This window comes from Lagopus leucura, unplaced genomic scaffold (assembly GCF_019238085.1).
Source record: "Lagopus leucura isolate 7727_CA_CO unplaced genomic scaffold, USGS_WTPT01 Super-Scaffold_760, whole genome shotgun sequence".
In the NCBI taxonomy this organism is placed as follows: Eukaryota; Metazoa; Chordata; class Aves; order Galliformes; family Phasianidae; genus Lagopus; species Lagopus leucura.
In genome coordinates, this window is record NW_024962257.1 from 3735667 (window position 1) to 3758556 (window position 22890).

General features: G+C 43.0%; 1 protein-coding gene across 4 annotated transcripts in view; it reads left to right on the forward strand.

Annotated features, from left to right (window-relative positions):
- The window catches only part of SDK1 (sidekick cell adhesion molecule 1), a 363622-nt gene that overhangs the window by 284397 nt on the left and 56335 nt on the right, over window positions 1-22890 (forward strand). For all 4 annotated transcript variants that reach the window (XM_042863994.1, XM_042863995.1, XM_042863996.1 and 1 more), the window contains 6 exons: window positions 1286-1523; window positions 6765-6880; window positions 7158-7347; window positions 9060-9158; window positions 16565-16759; window positions 20811-21012. In XM_042863994.1, the coding sequence (XP_042719928.1) occupies window positions 1286-1523; window positions 6765-6880; window positions 7158-7347; window positions 9060-9158; window positions 16565-16759; window positions 20811-21012 (1040 nt within the window). The remainder of the gene's footprint in view (window positions 1-1285; window positions 1524-6764; window positions 6881-7157; window positions 7348-9059; window positions 9159-16564; window positions 16760-20810; window positions 21013-22890) is intronic.

Consider the following 22890-nt stretch of genomic DNA (forward strand, 5'->3'; position numbering starts at 1 on the left):
GTTTGCTCCAGAATGGTTTTATTTCTCCCTGGGTAGGATTTTCTGGGGGTTACTGTGGTGTGAAGCTGATGAAGCACAGGTTTTCTTTTGCCCACACGTTAGCTTTTCCATGCACAAACTCAAATTTCAATGCATAAACTTACTGCTGGGAGACAAAATCTGGCTGAGACAAGAGGGGGTTGCTCCCATCAGTGGGGAATAATTCCAGTTTGCTATTGAAGAACAGGACTAAGTTCTGAACCCTGAAAGACTGACAGATCTTACCTGTAGACACTCATGAAATGTCTCAGGGTCCCACCAAATGAACAGCGGTGTCTATAGGAGAGCTTTGACACTTATCTAGTAGGACCCATTCATGGCTTCACCATGCCCACATTTTTAGACCTTTGGTGGCCACATATCTTACATCAAAATCAACTCCAAGTTGTTTTCAAAAACTTTTAGACTTGTGTTTCCTTGCTGTACTATCTAGGAAGCCTGGTTTTCGTGAGTCCAACTGTGCAGGGTTCAGGAGAAGCCAACAGCGCAGCTAAAAATGCCGCAGTGTACCTTTTTCATGCTTGATAACATCAGCATTTGAAAGCATTTAATCTCTCTTTCTCGAGACCTACAGGTGAATCTGTGTCCCTCTGGGAGCTGGGAATTCCTTCCTTCCAACAGAACAGGGGTCACATTTTTAGCCCTGCTTGCCTGCAGGGTATAGTCTTCTGCGCTGTGAAATGTTAATGGATATCAAACTTTGCCAGTGAGTCAGAACTGAATCTCAGCCATCTGTAGCATCGTGTAGTTAGTTTTATGAGGAAAAACTTGAAACTTCATGAAGTAGGCTAATTATTTCATATTTTAATCTCTGAAATTGCTTGGGGAGTTGGAATACTGGAATAAATCTCTGCTGATAAATGAGCATGGAGAGAGTCAGTAAAAAAAAATATATTTTAAAAAAAGTACGATAAATGAATTTGTCACATGCTTCAGCAATTTATCATTCATTTCCATATTTAATCACAAAGTCCTGAATATATTGCATTGGTTTCATCTCTGGTGATGCACCCACAGCAAGTGGCATAGTTCTGTCTGCGTATCGATGTGGCACGAAATTAAAGTTAAAATTGAAATCTCGAACAACACAGAAATTAGAGGCCATGAAACGTAAATCAGCCCTTCCATCTCTTTTGCCATCTTGTGGCCTTACACGAATTCAGACCGCCCTGGTATGCCATTTGCAAAGCTCTGGCACTGTGCTCTGAGCTGTAATATTGGGCTTTTCTTTGGATTTCTCCCCCAGCCCCTGCCTGACACGCAGTACAATGGCAACCCAGAGTCCGTGGGGTACCGCATCAAGTTCTGGCGCGTGGATCTGCAGCCTTCTGCCCTGCTGAAGGTCATCAACGACCGGCTGGAAAGGGAGTGCACCATCGAGGACCTGGAGGAGTGGACGGAGTATGAGCTGCAGATCCAGGCCTTCAACGCCATTGGGGCAGGACCATGGAGCGAAGTGGTGCGAGGTCGGACGCGGGAATCCGGTGAGTCAGAGCCCCACGTCGGCTGGGAAGGACAAATCAGAGAATTTGCAGCATGTGATGCCTTTTTTGGTTCAGCTTTTTTTCTTGTTGACCCATTAAATCAAAAGCATAAAGAAAACAAATGATTTCTGGGTGCACTGAAGGCGAAAAGATATGGAGACGTTTGAGGGAGGTTATTTATATATTTAAGAATTTTACTCCTCTCATGTTCTCATACGTAAACCTATAAACCTGCATGAAAGGTTTGTTTAAACCTTGTTTATTTAAAGCAAATAAAACAACCTCTTCCTGCTCCTGCCACAGTTTGGCAGCATCACAGGCAGCACAAGGAGCTCATGTCCATCCTTCTCTGCCTCTTCTTCCTTCTTAACAGCTTCATTGCCCCTCATTCTCCCCTTCCCCCATCCACTCCTGGCCTGAGGCAGGTTTTCTGGCAGTCATGGTTATCTGAAATTTAATTTCAAGCACTACATATTTCTAAAAGGGCACAAATTATTTTAGAGGGATAATGAGCCACATGGAAGTGAGATAATTATTTGAGCTTTTGATGACACATTTTCAAAACTACCTTCTAAAACTGTGTACAGAAGGTTATATAGACATAACCTTCGCGTAGACATAACCTTTATGTAGACGTAACCTTCACGTAGACATAGAGCACAGGTACTGCGTTGTCTGATTCATCCATACTATCATAGAGACTTCAGACAGTGTCAGCAAACTCACAACTTTGGGCAGCAGTAAATTATTGTTAGCACAGCAGCAACGGTAAAAACAGATCTTGAAAAGCTGCTCCCTGGTTGTTAGCTTCCACATCACCTATTCCCAAACCTGCATGCACCTGAGAAATTAAAATTTATGTTGCAGATGAATAAAAGAATAGGTGTCACACGTGGTTTAAAAGTTAAGTACTACTGTGACTTGTATTTATGCAAAGCCCAATGCTGATATTTTTCTTACTATTTTTTTTCCATTTTTCTTCATGAAAATGTTTTGGAATTCAATTATATCCATGCCCCCACCTTGATAGATACATACGAGCATGCGTGCGCACTCTGCACCACGCAGCATCATTTGGCATGAAGCGTGAGAGCTGTGCAGAGTGCACAATTTGCTCTGCTGCCTCACGTAACTGTCCTTTGAACTGCTGAGAAGAAGGCTAGACAAAGTCATCCTACTCCATTAAAGTGATGCTTTTTGGGAAGGAGTAATTGGAAAGCTATTGCCAGAGGTATTTTAAACAGGGCATGTTTGTACTGGAGTTAGAGATAGCGTGACCTAGACAAAATAGTTTTGAAGTGTTTTGTGTCATAATAAAAAGATACCACGTTCTCCATTTTCTCCTTTCCACTGCTCTTCAAACACTTCTTTTGAAAGGAAGTAAATACTAAGATTAAACAATTTCATAAAACCTTAGGATTACAGTGCTCTTGCTCAGCATCTAAAGATCAGAGGTTACACGTGTGTGTTTGGCATTTCCTCTTGCAGTATTAAAAGAGGGTTGACTTGAAACTGATTATACGAGGCATGCTGAAACCAGGATCAGGATAATACAAAGCTGTGATCTGGGCCATAAGGACTCATTTGTGTGTGCTTTTTTTTTCATGTACTTTCTTTGATACTAACATCTGATTTCTTGAATAGAGCAAGCCAAGGCTCAGACTTCTAGTTGCATCTTTTTAGGTTTGCAGTACACAAAAAGCGCTGGCATAGCAGCAAGCTGCATGAGAGGGAATCTGCACTTAACCTGTAAGCACCTCCAAATGGAGTTAAAATATGGATAAAAGTTACCCATACCCAGAGAAAGAGGTCAAAGCACTTTTCAGAACTGGCTTTTGAATTATGAGAGAAATTGCACGTATGCTTTCAAAGTACTTTAGGTCTCCTAAACATTATGGTGTTAACTGCAGAGTAACAAGCTCAGTTTCCACTCTGTACACTGTAAATGATAGTGGGCATGATAAAGAGAAAGCAAGAAAGTGTGAAGAATTGTGATGTGTAGAGAAACTTTGATGGGGCTGATTTGTTTTAAACATAAACCCTCTTATTTTCAAACAGTTCATCCCAAACACACCTCACTCAGTGCCTTGATATCTTCAGGCATTCAGTTACACGACTGTGTGTGCTTGCCTCACAAAATGAGCTCCTACATGAGCACAGGCTCACGCACGTGGTAAGAATCAGTCCCTTGATTTGTCAGAGCCTGACCTTCATGAAGCAAGTTACCATGTGATAAAGCATGGCTGGGTAATTCAGATGTGGCCCAATGTCACTGCAGAGATTTGTCAGTTTGTACAAGCTGAGAGTGAGCCCCTGATATCTAATTTTATAGGCAGAATGCTTCCATGCTGTGCTGCAGCTATGTTGCTTTTGCCATGAACCTAGCTCCAAACTTGTACTTCTTAATTGATGTCAGATGTACCATATGCCAGCTTACTTTTTACTTTCAGAAAACAATTAAGGGTATTCAGCTAAAATGAGCTGCAAAAAAATGGAGAGAACCATGTCATCACAATATCTAGCTTTTTTAGCATGCCAGAATACAAACTAGCTTATTGAAGGCTGCCTTAGGTCCACTTAAAGACATGCAACAGCATCATTTGCTGTATATTAAATACAGTTTTATCAGATGTAGAAAGAGGATGCGTGATCTTAGATGTCAACACAGATAACTAAAAAACTTGAGTTGTTATTGAAGTCCCAGTGCAAAGTACCAGTAACTCTATAACTTCCTATATTTGATCTTCTAAAGCACATCATACAGCTGGCACTTTGCTGGATTAGCTAATCATTTCGTTTCGGTCTTTCCAGTTCATTTCTTTCAAGCTCTGAGATATTTTTTTTGGACACTGTTGCTTGGCTTCTGCTCTGTTCTTGGAGGTTACTAATGAGAACTCTGCTTTGGAGCTTCCAGCAAAGTCTTCAGTGCGACAGTTAAGGAAACAGCATCAGAGTTTGCAGGGGAAAGAGGGATTATATGCCTCACTCAAGTCACTGATCGGTCATAGCAGACCATAATTACTATGAAGCTGGATATCCTGAGTGAGGAGAGGGGTCAGATAAATGGATGTTACATTTCAATTCATTCTTTAAAGGGCCGATCAAACTGTGTTGCCTGATAAGAGACAGGCAACAATAAAATCTGTAATATCAGTTGCACACCCTGAATTCATACATCCATATTAAAACGTAATTCTCAACACCAGTATGACAGAAGCACTGGAAAATTAATGTAGAATGAAATACACGATGAGTACAAGGATGTCTGCATTCAGGTGCTGGGCTGAGATTCCTCCCCAGCGAGAGGGGACATTGTTCTGGCCGTTGCTGGGGATTAAGAGGAGTGTGGGCTAATAAACCTTCCCATCTGCCATTCTGTCCTTTGTGAGCTTCAGCATCCCCCTGCCAGCAGCAGGATGGCACAAACACCTCAAAGCAGCCATGCACACAGGGCCAGCCGGCCGCAGCCCGACCCTTTGTGAATTTGGGATATCTGGTGGCTGCTGATCAAAGGGGAAAAGAAATATTTGTAAAATAAAGGAACTTTTGCTCCTGAAAGAGTTCAAACCAGATAAAATAAAAATAAATGTGGCTGGAAAGGGCTTCTTTCCTCTTTGTGTTCTGGTTTCCCGTGACCCACCTCCACCCTTTCTCCCTCCAGAAGTGATTCATGTGGGAGTAACTCTTTGTGAAGATCTACAGATAAAGTTGTGGCAGCTATCCAAAGACATTCATGGCTCCTGGCAATCTATTTTCCTTTAACATAATTATATCCTTGTGGGGGATAAATCTAGAAGATTTAAAAAAAAAGAAAAAAATAAAAAAGAGCATTTCAGCATTAGAGGGGAAAAAAAATTGGATTTCAGTCTGCTGCAATGGCGTGTGATAGTGCCCTGCTTCTCGTGTCCCAAATAATTGGTAACAGGGAAATTGTTTCAGAAATGACTATCTCTGTGGCTAACCTTGAGTGCACAGGGGTGGGGGCTGGTGTATTTTATTTTTCCATTTATATTAATTCTGGTGTCATACTCATTATCTTGTTCATGTTGCTAGGAGATTCAGGCTAGCCTTCAAACCAGCTGATCTGTTCTTTCATTCGGACAGCCAGGGAAGCATTACTTTTTGGCAGAGATTTGTGCTCCGCTTTGCGATGTACTCAGGACCTAATCAAGCCTTGCTGTCCATGAGTACTCATGTAACATAACTTGGTGAATGTTCTCTCAAGGTCTGACAGGTGTATCACGCTTTAGGAGAGATTATACACTTCAGATGTTGGAAATGCCATGAGAGAAAAAAAAAAAATGGAAAAGGGCAGCATAAAATGTGAACTCTTAAAAATAGTCTCTGGTTCTGCTTGCATAACATTGAATAGCTACTGAGCTTGTCCACCAAAGCTTGCAGTTGCCTGGTGGTTCTGCATTGGGTTGAGTTTTAATGGCATGAGAAAATGCAGGTTTGCTCCTCTGTCGAGTAACAGAAAATTACAGTGTTCCTGTGCCATCCATTCTAATAATGATCTTGGTTTCATAAGAGCCAATTTTACAACATAAATGAAATAGGCATATCTTTCATTTACACCGTATCAGTCCCTGAAAATACACCTTGCCTTAATGTATCTGTCTATAATTGATGTATTGCAAATGTTAAGCACCATCACATAATCAAAAGGCTTTGAGGTTAAAACACTTCTCACTGAACTGGGAGGTCTGGGTGCAATCCAGTGGCTGGAATTATTGCTAACTCTAGACAAGATGCTATAATTTCCTTTTGAGCAACATAGGAAGCCAGGGTGGCATAAAACTTCATGTTAGAACAGACCATACTATAAGATAAACTCCCATTCATAAAGATTTCTCACTTTTGGCATAGGGAAATAAGATGTACGGGAGAGAAAAACCTGGGAGATAGACTCTGTAGAAGTCCAGCAGTCTAAACTCTAATTACTGCAAACATAAAGAACCTGAAGTTTATTCATGCCTGCCTGTAGACAGTGCTTAGTTGTGAATGTTAAGCTCTTTACAAATATTGTGTTTCTTACATGAACTGGTAAAAGAACGTGAAGTAAGCTGAAATGTAAAGGTGGTGTATAATGAATACGAGAGAAGAAGGCATTGTCTAGAGTGTATCTGAGTGCTTTGGGATTAGGGTAGTCTTCCAAAGGATCCCAAAACAATCCCAAGCAGACAGGGAGGTGGACCAGCATCACCTGGAAAGCCTTACCCCTTTTGTCTCTGATTCCAGTTCCCTCTGCTCCTCCTGAGAACGTGTCTGCTGAAGCCGTGAGCTCAACCCAGATCCTTCTGACGTGGTCTGCAGTCCCCGAGTCAGAGCAAAATGGTCTCATCCTGGGTTACAAGGTACGCAGCTGGAGCTTCATGTTCACTTTGTTATTAAAGCACTACCTGGCTACATTTTTCTATTTATTATTTATTGCTCACCTGAGGGATGTTAATATCATCCATAACTCAACAGGATGAGATATCAGAAACGTGCTGGTTTCGGAAGGGTAGATCGCTGAATTTAATCCCATATCTCGTGAAAAGGAACATTTTAAATGCATGCCCCTTTTTCAATTCTCACGTAATAACTTTTTCTTTCTATATTCATATGCATTTATTCCGCATTATTCTGCAGATACTTTACAAAGCAAAAGATTTAGACTCTGAAGCAAGGAGCCAAACAGTAAGAGGTAACCACACGCAGTCCTGCCTGCTGTCTGGCTTGCGCAAGTATGTGCTCTATGAGATCCGGGTGTTGGCGTTCACACGCATTGGGGATGGAGTCCCCAGCTCTCCTGCTGTTATAGAAAGAACCAAGGATGATGGTAAGTGTTTGGGCTACCAGAATAAGGGCCTTACTTAGTCCTGATGATAACGCCACTTTTTTGTAGTGATGCAAGTGTATAGAAAGGCCAAACTGAGGTTGTTTGGATTGTTTTTTGACTCTGAGCTTAAAGGAATTAATCCTTACTCTGCATAACAGCACTGCTCCATCGGCCATGGGATGAGAATTTGGCAGAAAACCAGTTGCCCATTTCCTCTTTCCCCTCAGTTGGTGAAGAGGAAAAAAATCTAAAATGATTTGTCCTCTGAAGCTCCATGTAGAAAATTTCTACCGTAGACAATTTTTAGAGCCCAATTATAAATGCCAATTGATGTTCAATCATGCTCTAAGCAAAAAGCACTGCAATTGGAAGCAATAAACAAACCTGAGTCTGCTTGGACTGAAGGAGAGATGTGGAAATTGCAGCTTCAACAATCCATTCTCATTTTCCAAAAGAATAAGGACTGAGCCATGAAGGGTTCATAGCAGCCCCTCTCTGTAGCCTCCTCCAGTGATTCCCATGAGCTCAGAGTCTCTGGAGTGCAGTTTGTTTTGATGAGAGACCCTGAGCAGCCCCTTCCTCACCCCAGTTCTGTTTGAACACATCTGTGGGGTGAGAGTGTTCCTGCTGATGGAGTTTGACAGAAATTTAATTCAACTCTTGAAGCATTTCTGGCTTTGCAGTTGCTTTTAGTTTCATTGCCTTTTCACTATTAAATGATGGATAATGTCTGTGTAAGAGGCTTCTGCTTATTAGTCCCAATGAATGAAAAATAGAAAAAACAAAAAGAAATCTTTTCTCATCAAAATGTTCCCAGTGGAAACTGAATAAAAATCGGTATCTACAAGGAACTTCATTAAAACTGTTTGGTTGAGTTGCAAACACATTCAGACTCCTGGCTTAATGTGGCATTTACTGCAGCGTATAAGGACAGGGATGGGATGGAGTGGCAATAGGGGTGGGATTTTGTGGGGACAGGGATGGGACAGAGCAGGAACAGTCGCTCCCAGGCATTTTTGTAGCCATTTTGTCAGCATTCAGCCTGTGTGGTGACTTTGAAAGGAAACAAAGATAAGTTAATATTAGCAGAACTCTGCAGGGAATGAAAGAGCAGTCACAGAACTGTACACATCAGACTATAATGTGAAATATTTAAAACTGTTTGTTTTAGATAACCCCATTATAGCAGTTCCCTCCTTAAGTGCCTGTTGGCAAATGATACAAATTGTTCTTCCTTCTCCGTACTCCTGACATAAATATGTTGTGTCTCCTCTGGGCTCCGCTTAATTAAATGTATCATCAGGGGTGAGGCAGGTGGAATTTGTGCCGAAAGGGAAATTTTGGAGATGCAAATGTGTGAATTAACATCTCCTCACCTCACAAACCCAGGATGGCCATTGCAGCTGCCAGCTATCTTCATCAGCGTGCATTGGGTTCACTGCCTCAGCCCTCTGTGTTTAGAATGCACATGTAAAATCAGAAGGCAGTTCAAGGCCAGCACTGGGGCCACAGAGAGGAGATATTATTCAATTCCAACACCTGTGGTTGGAATTCCTCAGAATCCAGGCGTTTTGCATGCATATGGGTGCTCCTAACCATCTATTTATTTGTTGGTGAGCTACAGCTTGGCTGCCTTCTGTGCAAAGCGATTGGGAAACTTGTAACCTCTCTGACACTCTGTGCCTGCTGGCACTACCTCTGTCCCCTTACAGCCCCCGGGCCACCCGTCAGGCTGGTGTTCCCCGAAGTGAGGCTGACATCAGTGCGCATCGTCTGGCAGCCACCAGAGGAGCCCAACGGCATCATCCTGGGTAAGGAGCTCGGAGGAGAGGGTTGAGAGCAGAGGAGCTGCGGCTGTTGGGTTTTCATCCTGCTTGCACGTTGGGTTAGAAACCACGCTTAAGCAAACCTGTGGCTAAAGAGAGGAAAATAAGTCCTGCAGTGAGAAGGGAAGTTCTGCCAGGCTCCGCGGTGTGTGTTTTCCCAAGTCAGGATTACACTGCATTCCTGATGCTGTGCTTGAATTTTCATCTGTCCATCTATATTTGTACATATAGCCTGCTGAGCTGCAGCAGGGCAGAGTGGGATTTTCTCCTCCTTTCCTTTCCTCCTCCTTGCCATGCATCCCTGACTTCTCAGTTTCATGAGTGTTTCCATTTTGCTGCTTCCACCAGCCAATACTGTCTGCCAGGTTGCAAGGTGTTAAATCACACTTGGCTTTTTATCATAGGCAACAGGGGCAGCAAGGCACGCCAGGAATTCATGACAAACCTCCTTACCCTTTCTGCTCTGATAACTCTTGGGTTGCCATTGCACCCAGAGCACACCAGCAGCTCCTTGTACTTCTAAAGCATTGAAGGTTTTTACAGTGCAAGAATCCATTCATGCAACTTGAGTTAATGTATCTAATATTTACACAGTAATTCTGCCTGTGTTCTGTGCTGATGTGGAGCACATTTTGTGGTAGTCCAAGCAGGTGAGTGAGGGTTATCCCTATAAATATCCCTTTAGATAAAGGACTGGTCTGGCGCTGTGTGTAGCTCTTGAGTCAAGAGCTCAGAGTCTTTGCTGAGGTTTGCAGTTTCTGAAAGTTCTTGTGGATTAATCCTGGCACCTGGTGACACAGAGAAAGCATCAGATGAGATCCAAAGGCGCTCGAGGAAGCTTGGCTTCCAGGCTGCCTTGTTGGTTTGATTTGTTGCTTTTGTTTTAAGGAACTGTTGTCCTATAAACTCGCTCTCTGTAGAGGTTGGGATTTGAATCACAGGATGTGGTTAAGGAGGAAAAAAATAATTTGGTACACACGATGAGAAAGTACTAAAGATATTTAGGTGCCCCTCACTGTTTCGATGTCTCACCTTGCTGCACTTGGTCAGCATCTTTTGCTGAAGTTTCAAGTTCTGTGGAATAAGAACTCTTCTATTCGGGCTTCCCACAGTGCCTTGTTCAATTCATCCACTTCTTGTTCAATTCGTGGTCAGTGCCACAGTGCTGATAACAAAATCACACAAATGCAGAGCTGGGAGGAAAGGTGGAACGGTATTCCCTTACAGAATGCTCAGCATGGAAACTGCAGGCTCCTGTGACCTGCACAGTCCATTCCCAGTCACACATCCCAGGGTGCCTGGCACTGCCTTGCCTTTTTTTGCAACACTGCTGTTGTAACTAAGTAAGTTTATGACCTGCTATTAATTCCTGCCTTTTTTCTGCAGTACAATTCCAGGTCAATCCTTCTTTACAAGTACATTAAGCTTTTTATTTTCTGTAAGTGCAATGCTCTGCATGTATTTTTATTGAATTTCAGCTTTCTGATTCCAGACCAACTCTCCTCATTATCAGAATCACTTTAAATTACCGTCTTGTCCTCCAAAGGGCTCAGAACCGCTCCCTATTTGGTTTTAGTTTTGAAGTTTGCAAGCAGAATGGCAATTCCATCAACCGGGTCATTAATGAAAGTATTGAACAGAAACAGACTCGGGACTTATTCTCGTGAGACCTTTCTTAATATATCCTACCCATTTCTCAGCCAACTATTGCTAACAACATTTTGACTTTTTCTTTTAAGAGATCACAGCAGAATGTGCCATATTTTTCTTAGGTTCTGTCTCTCTAGCTTGTTTCTGACAGGGCTGCTTGGAACCATATTAAAGCCTTACTTAAAGTCAATGTGGATCATATCTACTCTTCCCACCTGGCCAATTACACTGTCAAAGCAGAAAACAGATTATTTGGTATTTATTATTTGTTCCAGACAAATACATATTAGCTGTTCTCTGGCAATTTATTATCCCTGTGGATAGTTATATATTTACTCATATTTTTTCCAGGGTCTTTCTGGGTATTAAACTTTGGCTTGATTTGTCCATAATTCCTTTGGTCTTTCTTCCTCCATTTTATGAGATAAGGCATTCAGTTTGCCCTTCGGTAATATTCTGGGATGTCACCTATCCTCAACAAGTTCTTGAATATAATCACTGATTATTTAGAGATGGCTCCTGCTAGTTATATAGCACTGCAGGGCAAATTTCATCAGGCCTTTCTGGCTTGATTACATCTAGCTTAGCTAAATATTCGTTAACCTGTTCTGTATTCTAGCCTACATCCCTCCTTCTATTGTTGTCAGTTTTAATTTGTGTTAAGTATCTAGTTAATAATCAACTTTTTTGTGTGAAGCAACCGAGGTGTCAGGCTTGTGCTCTTCTGTGTCACTTGTCTTGAGCTCATCTTTTATTCCTAATAGTTGACCTCTCCTTCTTTCTCTTGTATTCTGAATATCTTTCCAAAACCTTTCTCGTTGCCTTTCCCCTTTATGTTTGAACTCACCTGCACTGTAGCTATTCTGACTTTGTCCCTACGTGCCAGTGCTGTCTATTTATACACCCCCTCAACAACCCATCCTGTTTTAACATTTAGTACAATTCAGTTTTGAATTTGAAGGCGTTAGTGAGGTCTGAATGCAAACATATTGGGCTCTTAACATCTTTTGTCTGCATTGGGATCATTGTACCTTTATTTTTGTCTCTTTTAGAACAGTCTGCTAACCTGAATTCCTCTTTCCCATAGAATTCCTTCCCAGGGGGCTCTACCTACCAATTGCCCCAGTCCACCTCTTTGAGGTTCATTGTCTTTATTCAACAGCTCTCCCTCCTTTTTTTTGTTTGATAGCAGAAAAATTGAGGCTCATGGAGGAAGCAGTTAACTGCCGATGTCAGAGAGAAACAGGAAAAATTACTCACGCTGAGTTATTTCTGTGATCTTTTCAAGGAAGTGAGGAGTTCTTCAGAAATAGCTAAAAAGCCAGCATGGCATTGTAACTAAAGGTTGCATGTTTACCTTCATTCTTGTGCAATGTTCAAATCTTATTGCTGCAATGAACTTTTGAAACAGCATTGTAACCACCACAGCCAAGGTCAGTGAAGTAGAATCAGTGGAAAAAGCAAGTTAACATAACTTTGCAGGCTGCTCTGTTATTCACCACTGGGGCTGCAAAGAAAAAAATACTTTTTTTCTGCAAGAGCAACTTCTTTTCCCAGCGTCTGAATTAATGTTCCTGCTCTGCTGGCTTTGTCCTCTGAGTATACAAGCAAGCACCTTTGCAGCTAACATTTTTGTAATCTACATCAAAATATGTTCTAGCATTTCAGAGGGAGATTAACAGGATGAAATACTGGCACACCAAGAGGGAAAACTGCTTGTTTGTTTGTTTAAATATTTTACTGTGGAGGACTGCTAGATATCTCCACTTCTCCTTTTGGGAGCGTTGCAGTAACCAGCTTGAGGCTTAACTCCATCTTCTTTTTGGCACTCCAATCAACAGCACCCAGTGTAGCTCCTTCAAACACTGTTAAAGGAAAACGATGCATTAATGTGTGTATATGCAGTTCTGTCAGTGAGCTTTGCCTGTACCAAGAGCTGAGCCACGCTTGCTGGTTAGTATTCCTCACGGTATCCTTGCGTTTAGCGTTTACCTGAAGCTTACAGCGAAAGAGTGTAAGAACTCCACTGAGAATTAGAACCGAAATTGGATGTAATCCATGTTTGCAAATGCATATTTTGATCCTGGGCTGCATTTGCACACTCGCTGGCCCTTAAACAGATAAGCAGTAAAATCAACAAACTGGATTGCTGCTCCGCTAGGCAGACCGTAACCTCCCAGTATCGTTTGGCTCTTCCTAAGTTCTGTGACAAATTAATAAGTGTTTGTATCTCTGCTGCACCGCGGCCTGCATGAGCGGGTGCTGTCAGTTCTGAAGGGCTTTGTATGGTGATGAGCTTGAAAGCTCTTCTATATTCATGGGGTGTTGTCGTCTTCCTGCCTGTTTGCTTTGGGGAATCTGGTGGCTGCGTTAGTGACCTAACGTTTAACAGGCAGTTCAGACTGTTGCCATTTATTGAGTTCAGAAAGCGTAGCTCATGAAACCGCTCGCAGTTGTGCAAAAAAATATTTAAGGAGACGCTAATGCAAAAATAAGCCTTGTTTCAATGAATAAATAAACCACCGGGGAAATGATCTTTCAAGGCTTTTTTATGCAGTTTGGCTGGTGATTCACAACTCCGAACGACAAGAGATTTGGGACACCCAATGCTTGTAGGGAAAAAAGAAAAATGAAGAGAAGAATGTGCATTCTTATGACTGAGCATCCAGCTGGTGAACTTTCTGTAAGATACTCCTACCCTGGAAAAGTTTGCTCTGATCACATTTTAAAGATTTTGCTTTCACCTTTGATATGGTTTTCACCTAGTGCATATGTGACATCGTGTTGCTGTCATCAAATAGGGGAAGAAAGCTTCATCCATGCAGCAGACCTCAAGCATACATTCATTTGAACTCTTTCCATCTATCTCTGTTGATAAGCCTCATTTGATTTCGCCCAACATTTCCTATTTTCTCTCTCTTGTTGCCGAAGATCATCAACTTCATAATTTCAACTTTTTCATCTTGTGTTAGCCCAAGTTATTATCCAAACTGTCGCTTAAATACTGCATCTTCTGCATCACTCTGAAAAAAAGAGCAACGATGCTTATGGCAGAATGCCTCTTGGCTGCCCAATTGTCTAACAGTGGAAGGTGATGTAGGGGATCACACTCAGACACAGAGTGCGTCTCAGGGTTTGTGGGCAGCAACAAGAGCTCAGATGCACAGGTTGGACACGCACCTTCAAGTCAGGTCAATGGGAGAAAACATCACAAAGCTGCAGGTTACGGTCATGGAATCCACAGCTGTAAGTTGTTACAGAAGCAAAGATGAGTGTGTGTTTCTTTGCCTCTTCCATGCATGTTTGTAATTGGCTTTCCAGCATGGGTGCCACCATTTAGCAGTAAATAGTTATCTTTCTATTCCCTCCTTACATTTTAGCTACGCTTCATATTTTACACTAGTTTAGAAAAGAGAGAAAATCATTTGACAATGATATGTCCCAGATATCGTACTTATCTTTTAATAACTAGATAAATCAAGTTTCCTATTCTTTTAATGCTCTCGGTTTCCCTGCAGGTCTTACTCCTTACGTCTTATGTCCCTTTATCAAACTTCTTTAGTCATCTTAGTTGCTTCTCCCTTCATCTTCCCTGCTGCTGTAGAAATTGCCTCAGAGCTTTTCTTTTACTATTTTTTCCTCTTTATTGAGATCTTGCACCAGGGTTCTCACTCCTGCATTCTGCACATCTGTAAAAAAAAAAAAGAAAAAAAAAAGATAATAATGTATCCATTTATTCTCCCCACTGCTGTCTGTCATTCTGTGGACTTTCTGAGAAGATCAAAATACATAGAGTATTAAAGGTACAGCAATACTGCAGTGAGACATATGGGGCCAGCAATGAGAAAGTTGGTGCAATGAGTAAGAGGAGGTCATTGGCAGGAGAACAAGTATGATGTTCAAAGGCTAAGACCTCAAGGTTGTGTTGCCAGCTTAGCATGCTTCAGGAGCTCTGAAAATCAGGGTTTTTTTTAGGAATGCATCATTATGCACTCATGGAAATGCTGTAGGGATATGCCCAGTGCACAGCTGGATACCCTTGGCAAAAATTAACCCTGCTGTGTTGGAAGCTTTCCCTTCCTAATGTGCGATCTCAAATATGGGCAGCCACTGTGTACTGGGGCACTGCCATGAAGCAGCCCTGTGTCCAGCTGTACCCATAGCTTGCTGGAACCCTGGTGCTCTGAGAGCCAGGTCGCTCCCAGAAGTGGCTGTGCAATCAGGTTTGTTCCATGGAGGCAGCTACAGCTGCTGCCCCACATCTCCTAGCAGCTGTAGAAAACAAAAAAAGGCAAAGAAGTGATGGGGCTTCATCCACAGTACCATGAGAATCAGCACACTGAAATTATTATTATCTGTATCCTGATCAAATTTCACTGCTTACGTACCATACAAGTATGGCATTCATTGGGGAGAGCATTTGAACTCTGTACCTTTTCTGTGAGCAGTTATGTGGCAATTGTCACACGTTCCCAGTGAGGAATAAATGTCATTGACTTTGTGTAATAGCCACAGGTAAGATACATTCTCCAGTTCCCATGCACTGACCTTTATGAATGAAGCACATCAGGTTTGGCTCTCGTTCTCGTTACAGTCAGAATTTGGTGGGAGTTCAAACGTTAGCTGGGATATTAATTTCAAGAGAAAGAGACCTCCTCAGGTATCTGCGTGCCCCTTTGTCTTTTGGAAGACGAGCAGAGAGTTGGCAGCATCATGTCATGACTGTTTTGTTTTCGTCTGCTCTGATTTGGATGTGTTGGTTGCCCGCTGCCCTGCGTCGCTTCATGAAGCATTTAATCATACAGTGCATTCAGCTTGGGCAATAAAGCCCCACACCAGTCCTGTATTAATTGATTTTGGAAGTTAGCAGTTGGACTGAAAGTTACGTGGAGCTCCAAAAGTGAGAGCCTGATTTGATTGCTGGGTGTACAGAATGGCTTTGAATATTTGGCAGACCCTCTTTGGGGGACAGTTGTTGCTAGTGATGCGTGAGAGCTCTGGAAGCCTTCCTTTGCACTGTTAGATCATTAATAATGTATGTTAAACTGTAAGCTCATAATCATCAGGCAGGCAGGTTGGAGTGGGGCTATCATTTGCAGGCATCCACAGCATTGATTATTGAGTGCAGGAGGATTTAAGTGAGACCGCACAGCTTGCAGGCTTCTTCCTTGGGCTGCAGACAGGGACTGCAACAGTGCAGAACAGAAGGATGCTTTTATTGTCAGTCCTGGCATCCACCATGCATTTATGGGGGAGTAGGAGAACTGAGAGAAAGTGGAAAAAGCAGGGTTAAGGTTTAACTGGAGCAGCATGAGGGCTGCACAGCTGGGGCAATCCAACTCCTCTGCAGCTGAGAAACTTGGAGCTCCAACCAGTGCTGTCACATTGCTGTGTGTAATGGACTCTGTACCTTTGCCTTTCCAAAGAGGTACCAGTATGCTCAGGAAAGATGAAATGTTTTTGTGTCTTGTTGGGATGAAGGATGGAAAGCGAGATCCGTTTTGCTGCAGCTAACATCCAGCAGACCCTTGTGTGCACTGCAGTGTGTAATTTCCCCATAAGGTGCTGCGCCTGACTGCGAAGGGCTGGCATATAGCAGAGTTTTATAGCACTAAAGGAAGCAAATTACTTAGTTCTGGTCTCAGTTAAACAAGTAATTACAATAAGCTAATAGTCCTGGTGCTACAGCTAGAAAAAAATCCTAAACTCTCTACTCTCTTCTGTCGGTGCCATGATTTCAGGCTATCAGATTGCATATCGGCTGGCCAGCAGCAGCCCCAACAAGTTCACAACGGTGGAGGTGGGCTCAACAGTCCGGCAGTTCACTGCTACTGACCTCACCCCCGAGTCAGCGTACATCTTCCGGACATCTGCCAAGACCCGGCAGGGCTGGGGAGAGCCTCTGGAAGCCACGGTGATCACGACAGAGAAAAGAGGTAACGCTTGCAGCCACGGGTTGGAGTGCTTTCCATTGCATGCCTCTGAGTCTGTGCTGCGCTCACAGGAATTTTAATTACAGGCTGCAGCCTGTACACCTCCTGCTTCTCACGACATAACCCTGCCCTAAACCATAGCAACGTCATGATTTTGGAAATCTGGTGAGCAAGGCAGGCTTTTATGAGAGGCAGTTCTTCTAACCAGACAGGCTGTTGTGGATTGATTTTTCTATCAGATGCCGTATTGGCCATATGCAGCCTCCTTCTGCAGTCAAAGCTTCTGGGTTTTTTGGCTTTTTTTTTTTTTCTCAGCTCTCTCATTTTCTAGAAGGATTGCAATCTTAAGAATGTAAGTGATGGATGAATTGCATTGATTAGGGAACACAAAAGGAGAGCTGGAGATCTTGCAGAGTTTCTTAACGTGGCTCCTCTATTGCACCTAAGTCCTGACCCAATGTGTTAGCAATTCCTCTGGCCACTCATTGCTGTATACTCAAGCAGAATGTTTGTATTTGGATTGTCTGGGATTTTTCTACTTCTGGCATCAGGGACAAAATTGTTGTTTACTGTCTGCATCCTCAAACAAATTCTGTTCCGTAGGGAGCCTATTTGAAGAAAGCAAGAGCTTGTATGTACTTGAATGAGTGTAGACACTTAGATACCAAAAGCATCAAAATGTAAAAGACATATACAAATTATTAAAGTATCTGGTCTGCATCATTGCATGTTTCTAATGCTTTGGCTCAGTTCTCCACTCTTAGAATGGATCTCCAGAGCTATCAGAAAAAAACTCATTTTCTATTTGTGCATGAACACTAATTTCTCATTTGGAGCCAAAAGAGGGTGTGTTAGCAAAAAAATAGGAGTTTAGACTTTCCTTACATTTCCAGCTGCCATGTTCCAATGCAAAGTGCGTATCTGGACTCTTGAGCTGACAGTCAAAGCTACCACAACAGTGGTACCAGCATCACTCCCTTGTGCATCACTGCGTTCTGTGCCACGTGCCTCTCTGACCCACGGTGCTGCCTCTGTATTCATCTTCAGAAGTTGACCCTCAAAAATCACTGCCACACAACTTCTGTGATTTATAAAAAGCACAGTTCAGTGAGAAGCACATCTCAGCAGGCGGCCAGAACAAACCTCCATAGAGTTACTTCAGCTACTTTTGGGGTATGCATGTGTGCCTGGTCCTGGCTCTTGCCCAAGACATGCACTGTAATACTTTAAATAGCATTTACTTTTAGATCTTAAAAAGTGGCTACCAAGTGGTCTCTCATTTTGAATCTTTTCTACACTTTACCAAATCATTCAGTGCTAGAGCATGGATCTCCCTTGCTATTAGCTCACATCTCCCTTGATACTTACCTACAATATTGCAGGCATTGCCCTGATGTTCAGCGCCAACAGGGAAGACCAGTGGGGTGCATTTTGACTTTTGTCCTTTGTGATTGGTGCTAAAATTCCCACCAGCACACCTCTCCAGGTCATGTGCAGCTTTTCCATGCATAACAGTGCTGTCCTCAGAGAAAGAACCTCTGGAGCACAAAAAGTGCCTCTACTAAAGATGCTGTCTATCAAGCAGATTTATCAGCTCAAGGTTTCTTCCACCCTTGTCTGATTGTTGTCGAAGTGAAAGTTTAAAGTCCAACATGTGCAAGTTTCAGAAAAAAAAAACCTCTGCACCCAATAAAAGTAAGCCCTCAAAGCTCAGAGCCTCTCCTTTTCAATAGGATGTGCTCAGATTTCCCAGGCTGTTGCTGGGTGCACAATGGCTCAAGGCAGAACTCCCAGCTCCACTGCAGGAACAATGATCCCTTGCTGCTATCAGTGCTTTAGGGTTATCTTGAATAGGCAAGTCTTAATGTAAAGTGAACTCTTTCTCTTTTTGATGGATGGCTCTACTGTGTCTGTGTGCATGCTATGGATCCAAGTCCCAAGGCATTGAGAGTTAACTGTAGTGATCCCGTATGTAAAGTATAGAGAGAAAAATACATAATCTTATATCAACACGATTAGTATTCTGGATTGATAAAGAAATTTATCCAGTGCAACTATTCTGGTAACAAGTAAATAAACAAACAAGCCTGGAACTTGTATACATAACAATAAATATTCTAGAGAGAGAAGATATTTACTTTCCGTTAATAAAAATGCGTTTAATGTCCTTGTCGTCCTTGATACTGAGATAAGCAGGCATAAAAATTCCCTTGAAAATCACCAAAATTGGTCCCTCATTCGTGTCCTTTGATTCCCTGTGTACTGCCAATAGAAATCTTTGTATTTTACAGTGATACCTCTGATTTACAGATCCCAAGCTGTATGGCAGCTGCATTCTCCAGAGGTGCTTGTGTAGTGCTCTGGGTCTACAGAATATCCTTCAGAACAGTCAGCACCAGGGATCCAGGCAGAACAGAGCCACGAGATGTAAATGTAGCAAGAAATTAAAAGGAATCCATTGAGTCATATGGCCCAGCCTTACATTCCTGCACAAACAGCTCACCTGAGCATTTGCTCGTGGCTAAACTCCCATAAATAAACTCTTCACACTAATGGCTTTGTACGTACAGTCAGGAAGTATATCTTGCAACACAGGAGATTTTAAGATCTCCCGTTGGCAGCAGAAGTAAACCCAATCACTGGAGACCAACGGCAAGATCTGACCTGCCCAAAACTGCACACTGCTTAAAGCTTATCAGCAGTATTAAATCCCCACATGACACTCACTTCCTCTGATAAAATAACCCCAAATACCTGTCTCAGCCTGTCATTGTAAGGCACTGACCTTTTGCATTGTGCTCTGGATTGCAGGCTGCTGGCACCAAGGAATTCCTGCAGCTAATAGCTTACAGATCTTTTGGCACTGATGTCAGCAAGATCATGCTGCAGAGAGATGCCAAAACATACAGGAAATGTTCCGGAGGATGGCAGGAAAACAAAGTGCTCGCCATACAGAGCGGGGAGGAATCATGCAGTCAGGGGTGCACTTATATGGAAACGAGTGCTGATGAAGTTGAATTGAATTGCTTCTCAAAAGCAAGTCACTGTGGTGTCTCCAATCAATTTCTGCTTTATTACATGCCACACATTTTAATCAGAATCAATAATCTTCATGATAAACAATTAAACAATTATTCCTCACTCTATAGAGTTTCTCTATTGAAATCAATGGAGTGCAGAGACACAGTGACAGGAAAGGAGATCTATATGGAAGCAGTGGGGCTGGCATGCTCACACCTGCATTACCATTCCTTGCCTCGTCTGAAAGGTGTGCTATTAATTGCTCTGGAGAGATCTCCTTCAGCATTGGCACTGCCTGGTTTGACATTGCAGCTTCAAGGGCAGTAAGTGGGAAGGGAAGCAGAGAAGGTGCCTGTAAGCACACTGAGGAGGTACTTGAACTCCATCTCTGCCTCATCCCCAAAGTGTGGTTGGAAAGAGCAGCAGCAGGAGCTGTTGATGGTCCCTGATCCTTGCCAGAGGTTTGGTGCTGGAGTTTGTGATGGGCCATAAGTTGTGTGCTTGAACACTGCCACACACCAGCCTGTTCCAGCCCATTTCATTCTCTTCTTCATGCCCTGACAAGGGAGCAGCTGGTGGAAGCGAATGCCACGTGGCACACAGCACACGGTCCCCTGGTACCCAGCAGTAAGCAGGGGTTAAAAAGTGAACCAGTTTACAGGCAAATTCTGCCAAAGAACTGTTGCAGCTCGAAGCACACCTGGGTTTCATTAAAGACATCTGGTTTGCTTGGCTGATGATCCTAACAGTTCTTCTCAACCTGCCAGGTTAAGATCCTTGCGAGTTTGAAATCTGCTGGTAGAAGGGTGTAGGTTCAGTGATGACCTTTTACGCTGGGAAATAAGAATGAGTTTTACTGCTCATCTTTGCAGCAGAAGGTAAAAGAGTGGAGATGGCTTTTATACTTCACGGGACGAATCCAAAAGTTCAATCTCCTGTGGCATTACCACTATGGAAATCCAATTATGCTGTCACATTTTATATTAGCTTGAATAGCCTCTCAAGGCAATACCACACTGTGCTTCAATTGCAGAGCGCCCGGCCCCCCCCCAGCAGCTGACCACCCCCCAGTCCGACGTGTCATCGCGGAGCCTGCGGTTGCATTGGGTCCCTGGAAGTGATGGATCGTCACCCATACGATATTTTACGGTCCAAGTGCGAGAGCTGCCCGATGGAGACTGGCAAACCTACTCCTCTTCCATCAGCCACGAGGCAACGTCCTGCATTATTGAGAGGTACCATATGATCCCAGCCTAGCATATATTCCTGCACTTTCCACTCAGGGCAGATGCTTGCCAAAGCAGGCATCACTCAGGCTCAGTCTTCTGGGGGGAGGCAGGTTAAGGGAGCGTCACTGATTCCGTTTTGGAGTTGGTGTTACGAACAGCAGCTGAGAGATCCACAGAAGGTCATGCAATAAATCTAATTACAGCTGAATTGCAATGCATCTTTCTGAGGCCCTTCCTGAAAGCTCTGCATGGAAAACAGCGCTTCTCTGGCTAAACCAAACATAACTATGCAGTACTCTGCAAAACACAGCTAGTGAAAAATCCTTTCAGTAGTGGCTGATGCTAAAATCCACTCTCGGTGCTGCATTGCAATTATCTCTGTATAAGCTTTTCCAGATGAAATAAGAAACATTTTTATCTGTACTTTCCATACTGAAGTTTATAGATAGCATCAGAATGTCTAAACTTTGTTATTCAGACTTCATTATCTCCTCAGCAGTTCTGTTGTAATTAAAGTCCTTGTAACATCCACAAAAGCAATTGAGTGTCTATGAGGAGGTTCTTGTTTTGCTGTCCATTTACTCTATTGACCAGCTAGTACAAATCAGATTATCTCTAAAAGGCCATGAGCTTTTGCAGAATACACTATTCAGAGCATTCAGATTCAGATTTCTCAGCTCTGTTATAAAAACATCAGTGGCTGTGACATATGGCTGCTCTCTCTGCTCATGTGCCAAAAGATACGAATACGTTGGGATCATTTGGTCTGACTGCGCAGCAAAAAAAAGAAAACTTGACAATTATATTATAAATATAAACCTGATTCATTAACCCTGCAAATATTATATCCTCCATGAATTATACCCAGTATTTTTCCAGTCAAAACCTCTAAAATCAAAGAGACCGGCCGAGTCCTTTTGGCTTGTTAGTGTTACTGAGAAGATCTCTATTTCAAGAAAGATGATCCGAATTATTGAAGTTGCTGTCCATAAGTAACAGTGTTCTAATAGGGTGGCACTGCTGAAAGCATTCCTCTCCCCCTGTGGCTAAAAGCGTTTTCCCCTGAATGTCCAGGAAAGCACTCTGTGTGTGATGCTAGAGCACTGTCCATCAGAATGCATTATCCCTCGATATTTAATCATTCCTTACAAGTAGCTTTACTTGGGTTGTAGTCAGTGTTACATCTGCCAGCTGGTGGCTAGACACTTCCAATTAATCAGATAAATCCCCCATAACTTACAGCTCTGCATTTCTTGTCTCTGCCTGTGAACTAAAGGCAGCCTCCCCCGCACCGCCCTGCCAAGCCACGCCAGAAGGATCTCTGCTGAGGTTATGTCAGCTGGAAATCGCTCTGTGCATATCTTAGAGCACTGCATTGATAAAAAGAGCTGCAGGGAACCTGTTGTTACTGACTTTATTAAATAATCCAGGTAATAACATTAATTTAAGATTCAGGAGGAATAAAATGCACTGATTGTACAGCGTGCTCCAAAAGATTAGTCAGAAGGAGGTGGTGTGAATTCTGGAGCCTGCTGCATCCTGACTCACTGCTGGCCCAGCCACGTCACCGACGTCCTCCGTGCCTGTCCTGGTCTGTGCAGCAGGGATGTTTGGAGGATGTCTTTGACAAAGCTTCTGCTTTGCCATGAAAGCCAGTTTTTGCATCCCCATGCAGCACAGCAGTCAGAGGTTGCTCTATGGGCTGCACCTTACTGGCTGTTTTTTTTGGATTCAGCTATGAGTCGTAGAACCTTAGACGGTTGGGTGGGAACGGGGCTTAAAGATCAGAGAATCCCTGAATGGTTGGGGTGGAAAGGACCTCATAGCCCCATAACCCCACCCCTGTGTAGGCTGACTGCCCCCCACTAGGGTGCCCAAGGCCCA